Source organism: Artibeus jamaicensis, unplaced genomic scaffold (genome assembly GCF_021234435.1).
Source record: "Artibeus jamaicensis isolate MK-2021 breed Jamaican fruit bat unplaced genomic scaffold, CSHL_Jam_final contig_540, whole genome shotgun sequence".
Classification (NCBI taxonomy): domain Eukaryota; kingdom Metazoa; phylum Chordata; class Mammalia; order Chiroptera; family Phyllostomidae; genus Artibeus; species Artibeus jamaicensis.
The window spans coordinates 1,568,249-1,591,664 of record NW_026521879.1 but is presented as its reverse complement, the minus strand read 5'-3'; the positions used below and the strand labels follow the sequence as shown (position 1 = coordinate 1,591,664).

Below are 23,416 nucleotides of genomic sequence, written 5' to 3'. Positions count from 1 at the left end.
CATTATCCCCGCAACTCTGAAGTTTAGTGTGACAATGATTCGCACATGGCCTAAAGATGAATATAACTGCTGCCCACAGAGCTACTGGTCAGTCTGCAGCTGGGGACATGCCCAGCCACTCACACCCTTCTCTACAGACATCTTCCCCATTAACAGCTTTGGCCACTGGCTCCCGTCCCCCACACACAGTTGTCGTGGATTCCCTGGCATACTTGCCCCTTCCCTTAGGGGCTCCCACTACATTAATAACAGTATGTGTTAAGATGATTTTTTCCCAGTTCTATTGAGACATAGTTGACAAGGAGAATTTCTAAAGGCTCCCTGTAACCTAATCTCATTAGAAAACTTCCTACTATAGTAAAAAATTGATGACAAATTTCAAACAATAACCTACAAATTAACTTTTGGAGCCATAGCCTTTTGGAAAATATATGCATATTTCAGCAATCTAGTTTTTCAGGGAAGTGGAGAGGCTAAGAGCATAGCTTGTAAGTAGCAGAGCTCTAGAACCAGGCTTCCCAGGTTCAAAAATGGGCTCTGCCACTGCTATAATAAGCTAGGTGACCTTGAGCAAGTTCTCTGTGCCTCTGTTTCTCCATCTGTGAAACGGGAATTATCAGAGTATCTACCTCATGTTGTTTTGTTTTGAGAATTCAGTTAATAAACATAAAGCAATTAGAATAGGACCTGGCACACAGTTAAGTGCTGAGAAAATGTTACATACTATGAGTTTTAAATATTCTCAAAAGTGAAAAATCTCTAATCTGTGAAGATGTTATTGGCATTTGGGAACTACCCAAAAGTCATTTGGAACAAATTGTAATTTTAAAAAAGTAAAGAAAAGCCTTGGCTGGTATGGCTCAGTAGATTGAGCACTGGCCTGAGAACCAAAGAGTCGCTGCTTCAATTCCAGTTGAATCAAACATGCCTGGGTTGTGGGCCAGGTCCCCAGTAGGGGATGTATGAAAGGCAACCACACATTGACGTTTCTCTCCCTCTCTCTCTCTCTCTCCTTTACCATCTCTCTAAAAATAAATAAATAAAATCTTTTTTAAAAAGTGAAAAACGCTTAATAGTTTGTGCCAAAATTATGATGTGAATATACAATGAGACTCCTTTTTTTCATTTAGTTTACTATCAGGTAAGGGTAAATGTATTGCCTCTTGAAGGGATGGCTTTCAAAATGATGGTTTTCTTAGAGACTACACACACTAAACATTAAATTACACTGTGGCTATACCGTGTGCCTGCTGACACACAAATGCCATCATTACCCTTCATTGCTCATTTCTACAAATGTCAGAGGGAACACTGATCTCCTTACCTTTAATGGAGTCCACCAGATAATATTTGGGAGGGATATTCCTGTGTTTGGGGAAAACAGAACTTCTCTTCTTTTTGTTAAATAATTTGAATTCTCAGCCTCTCAATTGGGATTGCTAATAAAATGGCATACAAAATTGTACAACTATCAAAAATTAAAACACATTTCATGACAAATTGTACAGTCAATTTTGGAATGTGTTTAATCACATTCACTATATAATTTACAGTATAATTTATTAGCACAGGTGTTTTGTTCTGCAAAGCTTTTTACATTTTTATCTAACTATATCTAAACTAAAATATAAGCAGTTTAAAAATCTCCAGCTCAGCTTACTGGGCCTCAGTAGGAAAAATAGATCCTGTTTTAAGCTTTCCTCTTATACCAGCCTGAAGACATATTTTATTTATCTATTTATATTTTGCAAACATGTATATTGAGTTCTTTCTATGTCAGGCACTATTACAAGCTCTTCACAATATTAGCTAAGTTTTTACTTAAAGGAATCCTGTAAGGTTGTTGTCATGTTCCCATTCGACAGATGAAGGACCCGCCCCAGGGCTGCAACAGGAAGTAGTGAACTATGACTCAAATCCAGACTGCACAAATAACGTTTTAATCTAAGTATTTAAGAGTGGTTATTTCACTTAAAGAAAGGTCTTCCCTTTCTACTATTTCTTGAGCCTTTGAGATCTGGGTCTCAACTTCATCAGCTTAATTTTAAAATAACCTATTGGGTCAAGCATCCCACATGCAATATTTATTTGCCAAATCATTAGGTCTGGAAAGATCACCCTCGAGCATGTGGAACAGTTCGGCAGGGGGCGGAAGAGTAGAAAAGATAAAATCCCAGAAAAGTCACTGAACGTTTGCACCACATTGCTGAAGAATGAGTCCCAAAGAGATGAGGGCCACTGGGCAGGGGAGGCCTGGTCTGCTTTGAAAAGTGAGGTCATGCTCAATGTTTGAAACTCATTAGTCTTGCCTAAAAAAAGGATATGAGTAAAAAAGGAAAAAAAGACAAATTAGCAGCCTTTTCAAAAGAAGTTAAATATGTGAGGCAGTAAAGTGTCCTAATTCTGCCTTCAGGGAACATATGTCAAACCAGCTTTTAGCTCTACATTCAGTGAAACCATCTGCAGGGAATACCCCACCCCTCATTCTGGTTCCTACAACATGTGCCTTTGAAGGAAATGGTCCAGTTGGTCAAATGCATATGGAATTTTCTCAACATTACCTAATTAAGACATTAAGCCAACCTTTTCTGAACAAAAAACAATTTGTTATAGCCTGCTAAAAGAAAGCACATCAATGGCTGTGACTAATGAGGGCAACAGAAATAGTCCAAATGACATATTACCTAATTTCCCTGTGTTTTCAGAACCACTGTTACCTACAACTCATAACCACTTTCTGAGCCTTTGAGAGGAAAGCAATGGGTACTCGCTCCTCACAGGTGTTTATTTCTAAGGCAATATCAGATTTAGTGGCATTTTGCTTTAAGAACTATAAAATTGCTGATTCATTGTGCTAATAGAAACCACTGAAAGAGAATACATGATTCACAAATCTAAGACTGCTATATAGACATTAATTCTGTTATCACTAAAATTATGAATGAAATAATGTATGTAAACAGTTAGTAGGTTGCTCACAGTAGGTGCTCCATAAAGTGAGTTATAATCATATATATTTATGCTAGAAATGAAACTGACCTTACTATTTTTGTTGCTGTAGCTATATTCTACTTCATATTTTGAGATACCAGGAAAAGAGTTTTTTACCTGGGGCTTTTCATATTTCTGAAATTGTATACAGCATTGGTTATAATTATACGCTATTTCCTGAGACAAGATATCAAAACTTTTATCAGATATTTATCAAAAGGATACCTTGTGCCCTGGATGGTGTGGTTCAGTAGATTGAGTGCCGGCCTGTGAACCAAAGGGTCACTGATTTCATTACCAGTCAGAGCACATGCCTGTGTTGCAGGCCAGGGCCCTAGTAGGGGGCACATGAGAGGCAACCACTCATTGATGTTTTTCTCCCTCTCTTTCTCCCTCCCTTCCCCTCTCTAAAAATAAATAAATAAAATCTTAAACAAAAAAAAGAAAAGGATACCTCCTCTCCTCTAAAGTGTTAAGAACCACTGGCCCAAAGTAACCATTTGCTTTAAATTGTCTTATACAGAGCCAAACTCTGTTGTTGGATGAAGCCAAAAATATCTTTTAAAAAATGTCATGTTTTAGACTCAGCTTGGTAGTAGTAGAAGGACTTATACAAATGTTAACCCTAGTGCCCAATATCTCTCCCCTTTCTCACTGCCATCCTGGCTCTCTGGGTATAGACCATTGCTTCAGGTAGTTTGGACTTGAGAAATGAGGAAAGAAATGGTGAAAGAGATAAAAAGGTCTAAGGAGCTTTTGGAGCAATTAAATCCTACAAAGAATCATTGGAGTTATCAAGAGGGTCTCCCTTTATTTGTTTCTCTTTCAGTCACAACCTCTTTCAAAGTTCCACATGTCACAGTTGAAATCTGGTTACTGTAACTGGTATATTTTATTTAAAAACCTCTCACAGTTCATTTCTATTTCCCTATGCAGCACAGAAATCAAAAGACTAATTCTTGGAATGCCAAACATAAACTTCAAACTGACATGAGTGCACACAGCAGAAGGACGTACTCAGGCGAACTTCCCTGGGTGCCCGTGGAAGCCAGAGATCCAATTCTCCTGCACATTGTGTTGGCATTACTGTGATAACAGTAGTAAAAGTCTGTTTCTTCATGTAAAGGAAGCACATGTGACTTGGAGAACAGGGAGAACAGTTTTGCTGCTCAAAAGTTTTTACTTAAATGGTGATTTATCTGACCATATGTTACATAAACTCAAGGGGTGAGTGTTTAACATAACTCTTTTTCACCAACTCAGAAAGATAATTTATATAAGTGCTAAAATAGATCATGAATTAAAGAATGCACCCCACTCAACTTCACTTGCTTTTTAAGAAAACTGTGCTAAACAAACATTTTCTAGCCTTCAGAGCACGTAAAGTCTTACTGACCACTAAGGAGGCCTCTGCATTCAGAATGTCTGGGTGTGCAAACTTCTCATGGAAATAAAATTTCACTGTCCTCTCTGCCACATGGGCTTTTGAAGAAGCTGGTAAAGAACTGCTCAGACCCTGCACACAGAACCTGAAACACTTGCAAAAGGCTAAGTGTGTAGCAAGAGCACTTCATAAAGCTTGAAAGACTGCCTACAGCCTGGGGAGCTGATGATAAAGCACTGCCTCTGCTAGAGACCCCTCGGAGAGAAGTACAAGTGGGGGGCAGCGTCTCCATCAGCACAGTGAGAACAGTGCCTGGGACACACAATATTTTAAAGGCCCAGGAAAATGTTTCTATTTCCTTAAAATTAGAAGAAAAGAAATAAACTTTTCAAAGAAAATAGCCTCTATACATAATTTTTTTTAACATTCAACAATCTTTAAAAAAAAATTTAAATCCTCTCCAGAGGATATGTTTCTTGATTTTAGAAAGAGAGAGAAACATCGATGTGAGAGAGAAACATGGGTTGGTTGCCTTCTTGTGTGCACCCCTGACTGGGGGTCAAACCCACAGCCTCTTGGTTTCAGGATTTTGCTCCAACCAACTAAGAAACCCAGCCACGTCTCAACAGAAATACATTTTATTTTATTCCTAAAATTCAGTGTGTTTCAATAGTTAAAGTGACTTCTAATGTTTCTCCTTCATGGAATGTATAAAGAGGTTTCGTTTTTAAATTATAGATGTCATGTTATTTATTTATATGTTATTTTTAAGTTTTATTTTTCAATTACAGTTTATATCCAATATTATCTCTCTATATATAATAATAACATATTCATCTCCATATAAACGTTATTGTAAAATACCATTTTAAGTATTCCTGTCACAGACAGAGCTCACAAGGTGGAAGTGCCACCCAGGACCCATGAAAGTCAAACATGCAACTGTGGGAAAGCACCAGTCACTCACTCTCCTTCCCGACTCCCAACCAGGCCCTCCACCCAGATGCCTTTAAACGCCAGCACCCTCAATATTGTTGGCTCCTACTCTTTCTCCTTCCTTCTTCTTCCTCTCTATACACTGGCAACTAAATCCTAGAGGCGATCCAAACAAAAAAGGGTTTTGATGATGATGATGATGATAATTCAATATTGACTAAGCGCTTACTCCCGCACTAAACTTATGCTAAAACTTTGCATTTACGATCTAATTGAATTCTTGGTACAATTTTATAAGATAGGTACTATTAATAGTTTTGTTCTTAAAGACAGGGGAACAGACTTTAGGGAGCTTAAATGCCTTTTACGAGGACACACAACCAATAATGCCAGTTAGAGCAGAGCGGAGCTCCACCTCAGGCCTCCTTCACAGCAGTTAAGGGCTTTGGAAACAGTCCTTGAATTTCAACCAACCACTGGGTTAAAGAAATGACTGGAGATACTTTGTTAAGATTCAAAATTTGTTCTGATAAAATAGTTTCCACAGAGGAAACAGACTCTTACCCTCTTTCAAAAGCAAGGGCAAATTCTTACTTTTGCAATGAAATAACAGATGCTATTGTTGAAAAATTAAATTACATTCCTCTGGTATATTGAGGTAGGCAAGGTAACTATCAACCACTACAGTGAGTATGTAATTGCTATTACAACTTTGACAATGAACAAAGATAAATGCTCTTCTATTCTTTTGTTATGAATATTTGTTAATATATCAGGCAACTATCCCTTGAGCTGTTTGGTAATAGTCCTCTGTAGTATTGAAAAGGTACAAAAATAAATGGGAAAATATAAAGCTTGTGCAAACATTGTGATTTGAGTCATTCACACATCATTTAGTAATTCAGCATCTAGATCAATAATTATTTTTAAAAGAAAGTAGCAAATGCCAGTTTTAAATGTGTAGCTAAGGGCTGCACAAGACTTTTCTTCAAAGGGTATTTTCTCTTTCCTTGGTATTTTCCTTTTATTAATAGCAATTCCTTTTAAAATGAAAGCTGTTTCTAAAAACGGACCCACGAAACACATTCTTCTGTGCTTCTGCTCATGACCTCTCTGTACATTTTACTTCTGGTTTTATTCTGGCAAAACACTTTTGGGGCAAAATGCATATGAGACCATAGATCATCTATGGAAATGAACTTCTGTGGATGCTATATCATTATCTATGAAAAAAATTTTGGTTTAGAAAATATTAAAAGAAATATTTCCCCAGTGGTATCTTAATTTCCTTAGAACATAAATATATTTTATTAATTTCTAAGCATGACATATTCCAGCCACAATAACAGTTTATTACTTTCTAAATCTTTCTTCCTAAGAATAAAACATTATGCTACTTATGAGTAAATCAAAATGAAATAACATTCTATGTATGTTATATGCTTTTTTAACATCTTGTTAACAATTATATTTTCTATAATTGAATACATATTTCTGATTATGACAGTTACATTACACAGAAAAGAAGGTACATTAATAAGTAGAATAAAGAGCATCAGAGTAGCATCACTAACTACAGAAGTGGTGGAAAATACAGGGATTTAAAAAGATAAGAATGTTGATTCTTCAACATTTAACACTGAAGGACTACCTCTAAATAATGTATATCAAAAAATAATAATCTATATCACTAGAGATCTACTAGATTTCCTAATAGAAAATAGAAAAATAAGACCTCTCATTGGTCTCTATCAGTGGTTCTCAACTGAGGTTGATTTTGCCTCTCAGAGGACATTTGGCAATATCTGGAAACATTGTGGGTTGTCCCCTCTTGGACGGGTGTGCTACTGGAATCCAGTGGACAGAGGCCAGGGATGCTGCCAAATAAAAGTCCCATGATGCACAGCACAGCTCCACAAAACAAAGAATTATCTAGCCCCACTATCAATAGTGCCCAGGTTGAGAAACCTTGTTCCAAATCTGGTTGTTTTATAAGTCATGTAAATTAGCCCTTCTCCCTCACTGGCGCTACCTAAACTAAGAGTGGCCTCTGTGTAAACCATATACAAATTCCAATTGACAATATAATTAGAAACAAACACTAAACTTAAATAGTTAATTATAACTAAGTAGGTACTTAACAATGTTTGAGCACATAAAGGAAACAAAATGTCTGTTAACAAATTAATTAAATTATCTAATTATTCACCAAAACTTCACAGTAATTGATTTTTTAATTAACTGGTAAGCCTTATATTTGATTTCTCTTTACTGTTAGTCTTTGGTGAAAGGGTCAATGAATAGTTGATAATCAGAAAAGAGGTGAGAGAATGAGGAAAAGAGAAATTAGGAAATTGATTAACCACAAATTAGATTTTCCTTTTTGGTTACTTGAAGGTAGTTTGCCTTTTATGTTTATTTAAAATTTAATAATAGAGCCCATTAGGCCAAAGTATCATTTGAAATGTAAAGAGGAATCGTAATTTTTTCCTTAACCAACAAATAAAATGCAATTAAAGTTTAATTTATTTCCTTTTAGCTTCCATGTAGAGGCTTTAGAGATTCAGCTATATCAGCCTACCATTTAATCTGCAATACTTGCACTCTAGATTTCAACCTAAAGAATATAATGAAGGAAGGTACAATGGATGTTAGCAGTAAAGAAAAACAATGATTTGAAAGACCAAAAGCTTTGAAGTCGCATAATACATACAGGGTTTGGCAGAAGTAACTCCTGCTCGAATGTGGTTGGTAAGGTAATAATATGGTGTCATAATTTATAGTTTTAATTTGAATATTTCATCTAAAGTGTCACATGGTATGCTTGAGTGTGATATTTTTTCTTACAGAATTAACATGCTTATGATTTTGTAATAAAAGATTCTGTAATTAAAAAGTGTGTTTTTTGTACCAGACCCTGTAGTGTGTATGTATGTATATGTATATGTTTAGCTATTAACTTAATTTGGAAATTCTCAAATACCTGAGAAGTGACAGGAGATAGGGCATTTTATCCCTCGCTCTTTGTATTCTAAATTTCATCATGTTATCAACTTGCAATAAAACCTAAGACTCTACTGAAATTAAACATAAAAGAGAAATAAAGGAAAGGTCTCTAGATTAGAATTTTAACTAGAATCTCTGGTGAGAATACCTCTGCTTTGACTTCTCCTAGTCCCTAATTAAGGTCTACAGCAATTACGTATTGCTATATTATGTATTACGTATTACGTAAGGTCTCCATTATGTATTCATTATCTGTTCACTCATGTGACAGTTTCTAAAAGGAAAACTAAAAAATACTAGTGCTCATTAGATCTTTTCCATATTGTAAAATATAGTAGTGCTATGGGACCACACAGAAACTAAATTAAGACCTGGACATGATTCTTACAAATGACTGAAATACTTTCCATCAATCATTTGTAGGATACATCCCACAAAAAAATTTCTAATATTTTTCTTTATATAATAGTAATAAATGCCTAATGTAATCTATTGTCTAACATAATTGTATGGTATTTAACTAGTTTCTAATCAATATAATATTTGAGAAGAGAGGCATGTCTTAGAAAATAATATATACTTCCCCACTAATGTTTTTTTTCTTATGTTATTGAGCTATAATTTATATCCCCATAGATAATTTATAATAGCCAAACACATATATTTTATGTGTTTTATATAGCAGTAAATTACATAAATCTTCAAAGCATAGTTAATTAATGACATTTTATACATCTATCTACCAACTGGGTATATATGTAACCACCACCCAGGTTAAGACACAGGACATTTGCCCAGCAAGTTTGGTCATTCTTAGAGGTACCCACACCTTCTAAGTAACCACTAATTTGATTCCTATCACCACAAGTTACAGTTTTGCTTATTCTTAAACTTCATATAAATGTAACACAGTATGTCTTTTTACGTCAGGCTTCTTTTTTCTCAAATAGTGCTTTGGAGATTCATCCATTTTGTATGTATCAATACCCACAAAACACTTCAATAATATTATGTTAAATTTGTTTATCTCTTTTGTTCATAGCTTTGAGCTAGTAGTACAAAGACAGTTAACATTAAGATTTCTTGTGCTTGAAAGAAATGAGCTACTAAGCCATTAAAGACATGAATAAACCTTAAATGCATATTACTAAATGAAAAGAAACTATCTAAGAAGGCTACATACTGTTTGATTCCAATTATATGACATTCTGGAAAAGTAAAGCTATAGAGATAATAAAAAAGATCAGTGGTTGCCAGGGGTTGGTGGGAGTGGCAGGGAAGAATACACAGCACACAAAGGAGTTTTAGGGCAGTAAAAACATACCGAATGATTTTATAACGATGGATGCATGTCATTATACATTTGTCCAAACCCATAGAGTGGGTTAGTACATTTGATAATAGTACCAATTACTACTTCCCTGGAATCACCTATAGTGAAGGTATATGCGGTGGGGAAATGTAGAAGTTTATGTATGGAATCCTAAAAATGGGGAAAAAAAAACCTGAGGAGAGAACCTCAAACAAGATGAAGTCTCTGGGGTAATGTTCACCCTTCTCTAAAACCAACAGGGCAACAAAATATATGTTGCTCACAAGGGAAAACATAGCCTTTAGGAAAGATCAAGTATTAGAAATGAATTAGAAATATATCTACCCAAGTAAATTTAATTTCACTTATTGGGTATCTCTTCTCTAAAATAATTGCATCAATGTTCCTTTCATTCTTTAAAATAAATTCTACCAAAACTAGTTTAAAATTTCAAAAGTAGATCCAGGGAGCAATCCAAGAAACACAGCACAATTTAAAAGGGAAATATAAAACCAACTTCATAACCAACTGTGAGTACTCAGACATTTTTTTTCAACACCAACCACAATAAATCCAGTGAACACAGTAAGTGCAGGGAGGAGCCATCCCACTAAAAAGAAAACCATTTATAAGAGGGTATCTTAGATACCTGGCTGAGACTCTTGGTTTTTAAAATGAGACCACAGTTTGGATTTAAAGGCATACTTTTTTCCTAACAATTTTCACTTGGCATTTTTTACCTGGTTAATATCACTTCCAATTCAATCCAAGTGCAAATATAAAATTCACTTACCTGCACAAAACCGCATGCTGTGAAGTCTTCAAAGAAGGGCAGACTTGGACGGTCTTCTCGATAGATGGTGAGTTTGTATGTCATCGGGGTCTCAGCCTGGTCTGGAGACTCATCCACCACAAGCATTGAGATTTTGTTTGCTCCTAAGCCCAGAGGGTAGTTGACAAAGCTGGAGAGAGAAACAACTATTCAGCCCAAATGAATTCACACATCAATGTCAAATGCCTACAATTTATATAAGGTCTGTACAATTTCATAGGAAACCTAAAATGTCAAATAAATATTTAAACTACTGTTTCACATACTTTGGTAAGCTAAGAGTTATCCTGCAGAGCAGGTCACATCTCCCATAAACTACAGAGAAGGGAACCAATGTTTATTAGTCACCTGTCAGGGTCATGCATTATCTCATTTAATAGTCACAACACCTCCATACATAATTATGATTGTCCAAATTTTACATATAAACACCATGAGATACAACTGAGAAACAAACCGTCCCAGTCATATAACAAACTCAGGTTTGGGACCCAGATGTGTCTGACTTGACTCATCTTTTCTTTCTTCTACATTTTTTTTTTGGCTCCTGAAGATGCAAGGACATTTCTTACCCTACAGCACGGGAACAGGAGTATCTTCCTTCCTATAGATATGGATATAAATATGTTTTATCTTCTGTTCAATATTACAAACAAAATAGTTGGTGAATCTCCAAAGGTGGGAAGAACAAAACCCCAGTGAGACTAGGAAAGTTAATGTGACTGTGTCCACAACTTGTCATCACCATGTTTATTAAGTAATCAACTTCTGAATATTCAAGAACTTGAGGAGTTGGGTTGAGTAGAAGGAGGCTACTGTTAGTAAAGATTAACCCGTCAGCAGTGTAAAAAATGAACTTCTCCCTTAACAAGTTCTCTTTAATATTTCATAATCACAAGATCCACTCTTGTTAAAACATGGTTACCAAAACTCCATTCAAAGATTGCAATAGATCAGTAGAACACTGGTGTGTAATTTTTAACCACACGACACCTGAGAAGTGGGAAGACTTCACACCCTGGCACTCTTTCCAGCTGATCTTGTGCCCCAGCTTTTCTGAACCACGTTCAAAGGTTGCCTCAGTTGTCTGTTCTCAAATGCGATGTTGTTGCCTGGCCCAGCAGAACTCCATACCTTGGCCCTGCCCGCTCATGCAGGTACACCTTGCACTGACAGTTAGAAGTCTTCACTCCAATGGTCACTGTTACCACATCGAATGGGACTTCAGAGTAATAATCTTTGATCTTCGGGTTAAATTCAGGACTTAGTTCCAAATGTGGAAGTGTGAAGATCTGCTTGATATGACATTGTTTGTCTTCATCTGTTTTTTTTTTTAATGACAAAAAAAAGACAACTGGTAAGAGTTGATTTGGAACTTGTGTTTATCAAATATGGTAGCATTTCCTTTATATAACAGCTATGCCTTTACTTGGTGTTATGTCGATTACATTCTTTGTCCAGCCATTAAAAGTGTAAAGGCACAAGGGGTGGGAAAATGTCTCCCCAATTGATTGATAACATTTTCATGGCATTTACTGCATATATCAAGTAACTGTGTAAATGGGGACGATGACTCTGTTGGGTGGTGACAGAAGGGTACCAGCAGGAAATGAGGAAAATTTCTGAATGGGGAGTGTCATTAAACTGCCGTTGGATTGATAAAGTTGTTTGCAGGCAGCAGGGTGGAGCAAAGAATGTGAACTCTAATCTTATACCAAGCACTGAGAAAGAAAGACATCTCAGGGTACCCGACACCCCCTCCCTACCCCAGCCTCCTCAGCCTAAGAGAGTGCACTGAAGCATAAGAAGGAAATGCTATATTCTTCTCAATTCCATTAGAAAAGTTAGCATATTACATCACACCATTGCTTCTAAGCCATTTTTAAGATTGTTTCTTAAAACAATTGGTAGACCAATTTTTACAAAAGTATCTTGGTAAGAAAAAAGAAAAATAGCTATACAGTCTCATATACCAGCCACTGCTAAATTATATTGTGTTCATATTTGAAATAACCAAATTACTCAAAAGAAACTTCGCAAATGTTTTTCAAAGAAATATTAACAAGTATTTAGTCCCAAAATACTTTTTAATAGACAATAAAGTTCTAGTAAAGAAAAACATAGCTAATTCCACAGAAATTGGTGGAATAAAAGTATCTTTGCACTGCCTTGAAATTAAATGTTCAGTGATGTCAAACAACTTAGCAACAAAAGCAATAACAGAATTCACTGTGGGAAGTTACACAACTGAACTTAAAAAATAGATTATCTTACTAACTGTTGCCTCTTCCTCTATTTTTTAAGCCTAACTCAAGGATATACTTATTGATTTTAGAAAAGAAGGGAAAGAAAGAGAGAGAAACATCCATCAGTTGCCTCTCCTATGCACCTTGACCAGGGACCGAACCCACAAGTTTTGGTGTACAAAACAACGCTCCACTGAGCCACCTGTCCAGGCCTCTTCCTCTATTTTCATATGACAATCACGATGAATTTCCTAAGAGAAAATCATCAGATTTGTCTTCAATGTTTTAATGGTTTCTCATCACTTCCAGAATTCAATCCAAACCTTTTAGCAAAGCAGGCAAAACACTTCACAATCTCTTCCTTGTCTTCCTCTGCATTTGTTGCATCTCCTATCACATCTTAGACTCTGTGCTTCAGCAATACCAAAAGTTCTAATTTCTCTGACAGATATGGAGATGCATAACCAAATCCACAGTAATGAGTTCCACTAACTTTATTCTAGTTCTGAGAACTAGGTCACAGGATAACTCCCATCATTCACTAAAATGATGAAAATGAAAAATCTGTAAATTTTTGACCTACCTTTATGGTTTTCTCAGTGAGTGGAAGAAATAATTACTCAAGTATAAATTAGGAACAATACAACAGATATGTTGAAATTTCATTGTAGGAAAAACTTGTAATGAAAAAAATAAACAAGTGGTCAATTTACTAGAATAAGTCAGTGAATTGAGTGAACTACTTGCCTGATTAATTTTACTTGTTATAAAAAATTTTTATCTGGCTGATGGATATAGGTGGACTACAAGTATAATTTTGATGATCATACCACCTCCTAAATCTTTTATAATAAATTAAAAAAATAAAAGAATGAGGACAATATCATATTACTAGTTTTCATCTTGAAAAGGACCATAACTTTGTAGTCTAATTCAACCACTTGTTAATAATGCATTTTTTATCAAAGATTTTTTTTCCAGCATAGTCTGCGTTCAAGGCACTGAGTGAAGCACAGGAAAAGCAGGCTGTTGTTGGTCATGAGAGCTGATTGGAGACTGTGAGCCCAGTCTAACATGCTGAACAAGCTGATGTGTGGTGACATGAAAGTGCTCTGCAGAGGACTATTTCCTAGGCAAAAAGGAATTTAAGTGCTTGCACTACACTTACGCTCTAAACCAGTTAAATAAATAACAAAATGGAAGGTGTTTTTTTTCTCAAAATAGTAATCATAAAAGATGTACTTCAATTTAATATATGTATATGTATATATTTTATGAAATAGCCATGGAGAGTTGGTTTCCTTATAGTTTACATTTACACTTAACAGTGAAAGTTTCCAGTAGGGCTCCCCCATTGCAATGTTGAAACTTAGCCCTACATGACATAAAATATGTGATCCTACTTTTATGCAAGATTTTTAGCAAGTGCTTGTTTTGGGTTTCATGAGAAACTTTTCCTCTGGCTTAAGTGCTGCATCCTAGACTCCTGCTAGAGAGCTCAGGTACCCCTGACATCACATTCAACTAAATCATCAGTGTCACTGCCTACAAACACCTGGTGTTCCCTTGGCATCTTTCCCATCCCTGTCCCAACTTGTACCCAGCCAGCTTACCTTAGATCTATGGAGAACCCAGTGTGGGGTATGATGATAGCGGGCTGCTTAACCTACTTGGCAGGTATGTGTGGGAAAGCTGTTTGAAGCTTTGGTTGCTATTAATGTATTTCTTTTAACCACAAAATTTTATTGTCTTCTTGAGGGATCATCATAACTCATATTATACATGAGAACAGCCTAAACTCTGAAATATAATCCCACCTGTTCTAAGGCATTATTCAGTTATCTTTAAAGTCTTTTACTACAAAAGTAGGAAGATTAATTGTGAAGACACAGGTCAAGTCCATTTTTTAAACATAAAAAATGAACAGTGTTGAAGAACTTATCTAACATATTCACATTATCTATACCATGTTACCTAGAAACTGAAGAAAAATGAGATGACCTCATATAGTAACTTCATTTTATAAATGAGAATGTAGAAGACCAAAGAGGTGAACTGGCTTTCCTGATGCTGCATCAACCCAAAGCCTAACACACAGCAGACTCTTGACAAATGTTCACTCTAATCTTGCTCTTACTTTCCCATTACACACTAGGCAGCAGTCTCCTAAGAGAACTGAACTGAGTAGCATGTATTTCTCTAGAAGTAAGATATCGAATGGTAAGAGCAGGGAAAGAACAGCATGAGTAATATCTGTTATCTTTTCTTGATTAGCAATACCTTATTTAAAATGCTTTTTTCTTTAATTGCATGTATTTGTAGATTTTATTAAGCCACATTATTATATAACCTTTCAGTGTACTCTAATTTTAATAATACTGTTAAACATAATGAATGAATTAAATTATATTTTAGTAGATACAAATTAGCTTTTATTAAATTAGAAGATTTATAATAAATTAGACCTTAATCCACAATTATTTTCAGCTTCAATGTTTTATAAGAAAAGATTTTATTTGTGAAAGGCTAAATTTTCTAAGTATATGTTTTAGCATAGTGTGTATATATATATATATAGTACCATATATATGTTATATGTTATAAAAGATTACAAAAACTACTAAATAGAACTCTAATTTTTTTCCATCATGTTATTATAGGATATTAAAGTAATTCATGAACTTTGGACAAAGAATTTGTACCCAGCTCTGGCTTTTAATAACTCTGTAATCTTGGAAAAGTCAGTTAGATTCTCTAGAGTGATTTATTTGAAAGACCACTGGAATAATGCTGAGCAGACAGTGAAGAAATTTATTTTTAAATTTTAAAATCCATATATAATGCTTGAAATATAATATGCATATATATTTATTGGTTATACTCGGATTAAAATTCACAAATTTTAATGAAAATATTAAAATTAGCTTAAAAGCTCTCAATTGTTATAAAGAAATTTTGACTCAAGTCCTATTATCAACAACCTGGCAGGAAAGGAATCACTGTGGGATGGAGAGTCCTAAAATCCAGGTATAAAGCAGGGGAGGTAAGCTTTTCCCCTTGAGCCTTCTCCAACATAAAGCCTTAGTACCCACTGGACCCCTCCACATAAGCTGGGAGGGAAGTCAGTGACTTCAGACAAATAAATATATAGCATAACATTTCAAGTTCAAAAATATAAAATTAAAACATGTTCTTATGCAAAAGTGATAGGTATTGACTCATTCAGAAACCTCATAACTTCCATATATTTACTTAAAATAAATTAATAGCCTAAAGATACAGAAATAAAATAAAATGATGGTTTATTCAAGGCAGGGCCATGCCTGTAAATAATGCCACTGATCTGCTTCCATGAGAACTCACCATTCCTGCAATGCACTTCTTTGGTTGCATTCACAATTTGTGGAAATACAACTAAAAAAAAATTAAATTGGAAACTGTTAATCAAATGTAAAAGAATACATATTCAGCAATTTCAAACACAGAATAATTTAATGAAGCATTTTATTATTTAACTTTATTACATCAGAAAGTAATTCTAAATTTAACTGAAATCCAGGTTAAACAAAAGTTGTTATCTGGTTCATACCTCAAAAAGAATGATTATTTCAAATAAGAAAATAGTAAGGGAGAAATATAGTCTTAATGTCATTCTCTGACTCAATGTGCTCTCTCACAATTCCTTCTAGTTCTATAATCCTGGGGCTATAATTTCCCAAATTATTAGAATTAGACAAATTTTATCCAGCCAGCTCAACTGATACCTACACTTAAGTTTCTGAATTCAACCACACATCTATCTAAAATACCTCTTAATAAATATCTATGATACAAATGAGTGAATAACAACACCAAATGCTTAACCCATTTGTTTAACCCAAAGGGCAAAAAAATGGTGGGAGAGAGTAAGACAGACTATCAGTTCATCATCAGTTCTCCACTGGGCCTGCTGATTCATTCCACTGAAGCAGCGATTCCCAAACACTAGTGTGCTCAGAATCATCTGAAGGACTTGTTAAAGTACAGAATCTGGGGCCTCACACCCAGAGATTCTGACTCAGTAGATCTGAATTTTCCATTTCCCAGGTGATATTGATGCTGCTTGTCTGGGGACCACACACTCACAACAATGGGATTAAACTTTGACTTTTTAAAAATTGTACATTTTTTTAAAATTACAAATACTTTATTTCCTTGCAATGAAAGTTCAGGTATTCTTTAGAAAAAAATGGAAAATACAACAAAATCAAAGGAAGAATAATTAGAAATTATAGGTAAAATACAAGAGGTGAAACCAAAATTACCATTAATTTTCCTTGAGGCTCATCTTGTTTGTAGCCAATTGTTCCACTTAATGGTACCAAAAACATCTGTCATGTCATCAGTATCATTTCACAATATTAGAATGTCTTTATAGTGTTTTTTTGGGTAACTGTAGCTTATTTTATTTATCTTCCCACTACTATTGCAATAGAGATGGCTTCTATTTTTCATTTATTAATCATTTTTGTAATAAAATTTTGTTTACAATTTAAATTATTTTCTTAAAATTAGTATCCAGAAGTTATATTCCTGGTCTACAAAAATAACTTTAAAGCTTTTCTTGTATGTTGTTAAATGACCTTTTATGAAAGGTTCAAATTCTATCTTATCCCCCACGCTATTATTTTTAAGAAGAAAATCATCTCCAAATATGAGGGAAGCAGCACTTCCTTGCTTAATTTTCACTTTGATTGCTAATGAAGCTAAACAATTTTATATGTTTTTCTGTCCATGCAATACTAATTTTCATACTGAATTAAGCGGTATTATTCATTTACCTTTTTTATGTTCAGTTGTATCAAATGGCACTTGTGGTTTTTCAAACTTCTCATCTTCTGCAAAGGAATTCCTACAAATACAATGCCAAGAACTTGATCAATGAAATGAACAAAATTCATGGAAATTATACCTAACAAACCTTTTTTTCTGTGTGGGCCCAATTATTTTGCTGAACACAAAGAAACACTTTCTGGATTTCATTCCTCAAAACTGGCAATCTTGCCTAAAGTGAGGTTGGTGGAAATCTCATCATCTCTAATCAGCAGAAGCACATTTGAAGAAAACCAGGGCAAAAAGTCAGTCTGCAGTCCAAAAGTAAGCAATCTCTGATAGCCGGGGCCCAACAGGACTGATTAGGGAACACACATCCTTATTGGAATCCGTTTGGCTGAAGTAACAGCCCTGAAACAAGAAGCCTTGGAAACTCTGAGGCACAGACTGAGAAAAACGTGCATATAATCTACGAAGTGCAAGTGCACCACACAGAAAGGTTTGCCCAGGCTTCCAACCTTAAACTCTGATCAACAGTAGAGAGTGGTAAGGGTTAGTTATATCTGGATGTGTTTGCCTCATTTTTGTGTTGTATAAGTAAATGCTTGGCCAGATTGCTCCTTAAATTCTCAATTTTGGGGAACAAAATAATCTAAATTATTACTGGTCCTGATAATAAAGTGGGTGGGATATGACTTGATTTTCCTGTGCTTTGTTGTGAATCTCTGTTTCTACTCCAACAAAATAGAGATAATAGTACTGGCCTAACTTCACAGAGATGCAATTAGAATTAAGTCAAATGTTCTGTGCTGAATTACATTTTATAAATATTTATCATCCCAGATACGTGTTGGGCACTGTGGTAGAGAAGAGGTGGATAAGCCACATTCAATTCCTTCAACATATAAACATCATAAAATTAAGAAGAATCAAGAAATTAAAAATATTACTAATGTGTGATAATTTTATTGTAGTTTTATTTTTGTCTATGTATGTATACATATATACATTAGATAGATAGATAGATAGATAGATGATAGATAGATAGATAGATAGATAGATAGATGATAGATAGATAGAAAACAAAGTAATTAAGGATAAAAAATCATGATGTTTAGGACTTACCTTAAAATACAGTTGACCCATGGGGGTTAGGGGTACAAGTCCCAGTACAGTAAAAAAATCTACATATAATTTTTGACTCACCCAAAACTTAACTACATTTGGCCTTTTGCAACCAAGGATTCAACCAACCACAATCAAAAATAACATTTTCGATCTGCAGTTGGGAATCTGTGCTTGGGAATGTGAAATACTGTTTTCAATCTGTAGTTAGTTGAATCTAAAGATGCAAAACCCAAAGATACTAAAAGCAGAATATATTTATTGAAAAATATTCACTATAAGTGGACCTGCACAGTTCAAACCAGTGTTGTTCAAAGGTCAACTGTACTGCCCTCCCACAAAGGAATTAAAAAACAGATAAAGCAAGCCTGGAGTGAAATACATTTAATTGAAAATCTCTGAATTCATATGAAGCAAAAACTCCAGCTGAAGCTCATCAAAGATACAACCCTGAAATGCATGTAAACTGAAGTTTAGAAATGTTACTGTCTTAATGGAATGTCATGCTTTAGTATATTAAGGCAACCTACAGTGGTTTCTTATTTACTTTTGTGACTAAATTATGTTTTGAAAATATGAGGTTTCATGGAAAGCACATGAATAAAGTGCACTTGCAACTTTATTTCCAGCAAAGTCAAAATTAGCAGAGCGCAACTCCTGTTCAGATTTACTCCTATACTAATTCTGTTCAGACCTTTGCGCTCTGTGCTTGGAACACACACATTACTGTCACCTTTTCTAACTGTTGCTTTTCTAACTATCTCTTTTCACCTTGTTGTTATAAGCAGGTGATTTGTATTTAAAAGAAAATAGGGAGTCATGAAACCCCATAGGTAATATAGGTATGTAAAATTGGCTTTTTTTGTAGGAAAAAAAAAACAAACCCTGAAGTTGACCATTGTGAAATAAGAGCATTGATGAATGACTACACCTGACCTCCCTGTCCTGGCTGCCTGACGTACTGGAATAAAGCACTGCACTGGACTATGGATGTGAAGGTCACCTTTGTTTCTATACATTAGCTGTGTGGCTCAGGTAAATGATTCACCTTCTCAGGACCTGAGTTTCCTCATCTAGAAAATCTGTATGGTATGCTTCCTTCTTGTAATACAGCACAGATAATAATTTATACTCACAGGTAAATTTGAATATAATTAGAAATGAGTATTCTTTCTTAAAATGTTCTAAAAGCAATTTACTAATTGCTTCCTGATAAAGATCTAAAGCTTACTTCTTTCAGTGTTAACTTAGATAAATCTGTCAATTGTATCTTGGTCTTCCTATAATAAATGAAAATATTTCCTCACTGTTGAAGTTAAAGTGAACTTAGGATGATGTAGCAACATGAAAAAGAAAGCATGCTAATGTTTTCTACCTACCTGCACTGCAGCACCCCACCTACCACGCGGCACCTGCAGGTTATCTTAGGTAATCCTTCTGGAGTAATATGTGGTAGGTAGTACAATCCATATTTTACACATGTGGAAACTGAGTCTCAGCCGAGTCAGAACTTTACCTGCTATAATTAGTAAACTCCAAAATTGGGATTTTTGAATAGCAGTCCGTCTGATTCAAAATGTCCTGACTTTTTCTAACTACATTCAACACTGACTATCAATAAATTCCCTTATTGTAAGGTAATCGGTTAGGGTTAGGCTTAGGGGTAAATTCAATATTCTGAATTTAAGGCAACTTAATTGGTTAACTTTACAACATATGTGGAGCTTGGAAAAAACCCACTTTTGGGGGAAACAACCTTTCCAAAGCTTGCATATCTCAAGGGAACTTAAAGTTAAAAAATCAAAGAAACAGTACTTAAATAGTCTCCCTGGTAAATCAAGGCTGCTCTTCCGTAGTCAATTATGGCAAATAAGAGTTTTGGATTATTTCAGTGAGTGTAAGGAACAAAGTGGCATTGAACTATACTGTTTAAAACTTGATTTTCAAACAAAAAAACCCTTCTCTCAGACCTACTACTTACTTCCAAGTATTGGAAGGAATAGGCCAATTTCATAAAGTTGTTACAATTGAAGTGATTTGTTATCCTGAGAGATGCCTTAAGAATTCATCAAACATATAATTATTGGTATTTTTGAATTACAGGAAAAAAATTCTTATAGAATTGCTTTCACTAGCTCCTGAGGCAGAAGGAAATGAAGTCCAAATCCGCGGAAGTCATTCCTGAGGGTGACTGCCAGAGACATTAGTTTATCATGGCCTTTGTCTTTCACCTCCCTAGGAGGGTTAGGTTTCCTTCTGTTTTCCTGGCCATAGAAAAGTCAAATATTCTCTTAATTCTATTACATAAAAGAGAAGTAGGCTCAGCTAAGGCCGCGGGCACTGCCCATTTCACCAGCTGCAGGAGGTATTATCACGTTCACCTGGCCCACCTGCCCTCTGATTCCGTCATTAGGATGGAAATGGAGATGGAGGCCCAGAAACTATTCTCCCAGCCCCATGCTTCCCTCTGAGGTTCTACCTTCTAAATTTTTTTCTAATATTGTGGCAGGGACAGACATTTCTATAAATTTGCATAAATTCACCCAAAGTAAAGTCATGCCTCAAAAGAAACCTCTAAATAAATGCTTACACTAATGGTTTACAAAATGAATCTCACCTAATTCTTTGTCTCATGTTCCCATAATTCAAGGATATGTATTATTAAATGAAATTAGTTTGAAACTTTTAACTTTAAACATTACTTTTGAGTGGGTCAAGTCTGGTTGATTTGAAAAACTGTTGGATATATTTTTGTTACAGTGTTTGAAGACCACTAGAATCATTATGGTTTTAGTGATTTAAAGAAGCGTATTTTCCAGAGCATGAATTTTTGGGCACACTTGTTTTTGTTGCTTTCTGTGATGTTCAAAAGGGAAAGCTTTTTGAAATCAATCTTTAGACTAGAGACTTTTTTGGACTGCACAATCCAAATTTGTGGCTATCTTACCATTCCAATGCATGTAGCTGTGCCTTTTTATTCAGGAGCTGAAACTGATCAAACACATTTAAAAGAGACGAGTATTGAATCCAGACTGAACCAGGTTTTCTCATGGGATTTGCCATATCATAAAATTCATGTATCAAAGATCGAATCCCAGGAGAAGTTGATGGTACAAGCTGAGAAGAAATATTTAAAGACAGAATATCAGAATAAATGGTAGATAATAAATTAAAATGTAGTAGTACTAAGAAACTAATTTATAGTCATATTTATTTCGATATTTTAAAAATAAAATATGTATTAAAAATCCATTTTCAGTACCAGAACTTTTCTCTGCAGTCATGAAGGTAGATGCTACTTTTACTAAAGTACTAATTTTTTCATGATCATATTTCCAAATGGGGAGAGTTTTTATTCTCTTTTCACTTAATGTAAATGTATATGTTCCTTTAGATACCTGAAAACAGCTGAATAACAGAGGGAGTCAGGCAGCAGGAAGAATGAGGAGGAGCCCTCTTGTGTCGCAAGTGAGTTATACCCAAGTGAGAGATATTAATCCTGCCAAAAAATATCTATAGGTTCTCCTTTCAACTCTCAGTCAGTAAACTGAGGTGTGCCCTCTCCCCTGCAGAATAACTCTTCAGTGCTTCCTCACATTGTGCCAAGAGATGTTCCCGACATTCACAGTATCTGAAATGATGAATTCCTGAAGAACGAGGCCAGGTCTCTGTGACTATCCTTGTATATATGGAGCCAAACTGTCATGAATGTAATACTATATTTCAAATAACAAAATGATAATCCATTCATTTAATTATCTTTGGGGCAATAAGCTTACTTTGAACCCTCCAACATATGGCACTAAATTATAAAAACAAGTGTCAAATGTTTCTTAATTAACTTAGTAAATTGGTTATAACTCATACAAGTAGCACATCATACATAATTTTTAATAGTAAGAAACAAATATTTGATCGAAACACATTAATAATAAATTAACAGTGGATTTTTAAGGGCTACATTAAAATGTTTTGTATAAACAAATCTGAAGTGAAAAATACAAATTCATTATAGTCTATCTGTAAAAGTGGCGAAACTAGAAACACAGCATGCATGTGTATAAATTATCCTTTGCTATTAATCAATAAACTAACAGTACCAAAGAAAATACATGGAAAAGAAAATAATGCCACATTTTAGGCTGACACCGATAAAAGTTATTGTAATTATTTATATTTTCTTTCTTCACATTCACATTTTCTTAGTTTGCTGTGAGTTACAACAAATTAAGATGTAAATAATTTTTTAAAAATATTGTTGTTCCACTCAATAGTATTTGACTCTACTTAACAAAAAGGGCATAATAAGCAGGGAGAAATTTTGGTCACAATTTGTAAATATTCCGAAACTAAGAGCAAAACTTGTTTAGAATAATTTGGATATTTTCCTTTTAAAAACTGTCAAATCCGCCATGATTGGGTGGCTCAGTTGTTGGAGTGTAATCCCCTACACCTGAAGGTTGCAGGTTCGATCCCTAGTCAGGGCAGATACTCAGGTTTCGGGCTGGATCCTCAAGGTCCAGGAGCCTAGAGGGGGTAACCGATCAATGTTTTTCTCTCACATTGACATTTCTCTCTCTCCCTTTCTCTCTAAAATTAATGAATATATCCTCAGGTGAAGATTAAAAAGAAAAAAAATGTCAAATCCTGGCAGCTATACTAACCTCATATTGTTTTCTTTTCATAAGTCACATTATTTGCAAACTCTTAAAGAATATGGATTCTGCTCATCTTAATATTTAGATAATCTGAAAACAGGAAAGGAGCTTACA

At 34.9% G+C, this 23,416-nt stretch overlaps 1 protein-coding gene across 4 annotated transcripts in view; it reads right to left on the bottom strand.

Annotated features, from left to right (window-relative positions):
• Positions 1 to 23,416, bottom strand: part of CPED1 (cadherin like and PC-esterase domain containing 1) — a 296,506-nt gene that overhangs the window by 121,384 nt on the left and 151,706 nt on the right. For all 4 annotated transcript variants that reach the window (XM_053669962.1, XM_037139671.2, XM_053669963.1 and 1 more), the window contains 5 exons: positions 21,592 to 21,761; positions 17,528 to 17,598; positions 16,071 to 16,121; positions 11,596 to 11,782; positions 10,423 to 10,591 (listed from right to left, as the gene is read on the bottom strand). In XM_053669962.1, coding sequence (XP_053525937.1) covers positions 10,423 to 10,591; positions 11,596 to 11,782; positions 16,071 to 16,121; positions 17,528 to 17,598; positions 21,592 to 21,761 — 648 coding nt within the window. The remainder of the gene's footprint in view (positions 1 to 10,422; positions 10,592 to 11,595; positions 11,783 to 16,070; positions 16,122 to 17,527; positions 17,599 to 21,591; positions 21,762 to 23,416) is intronic.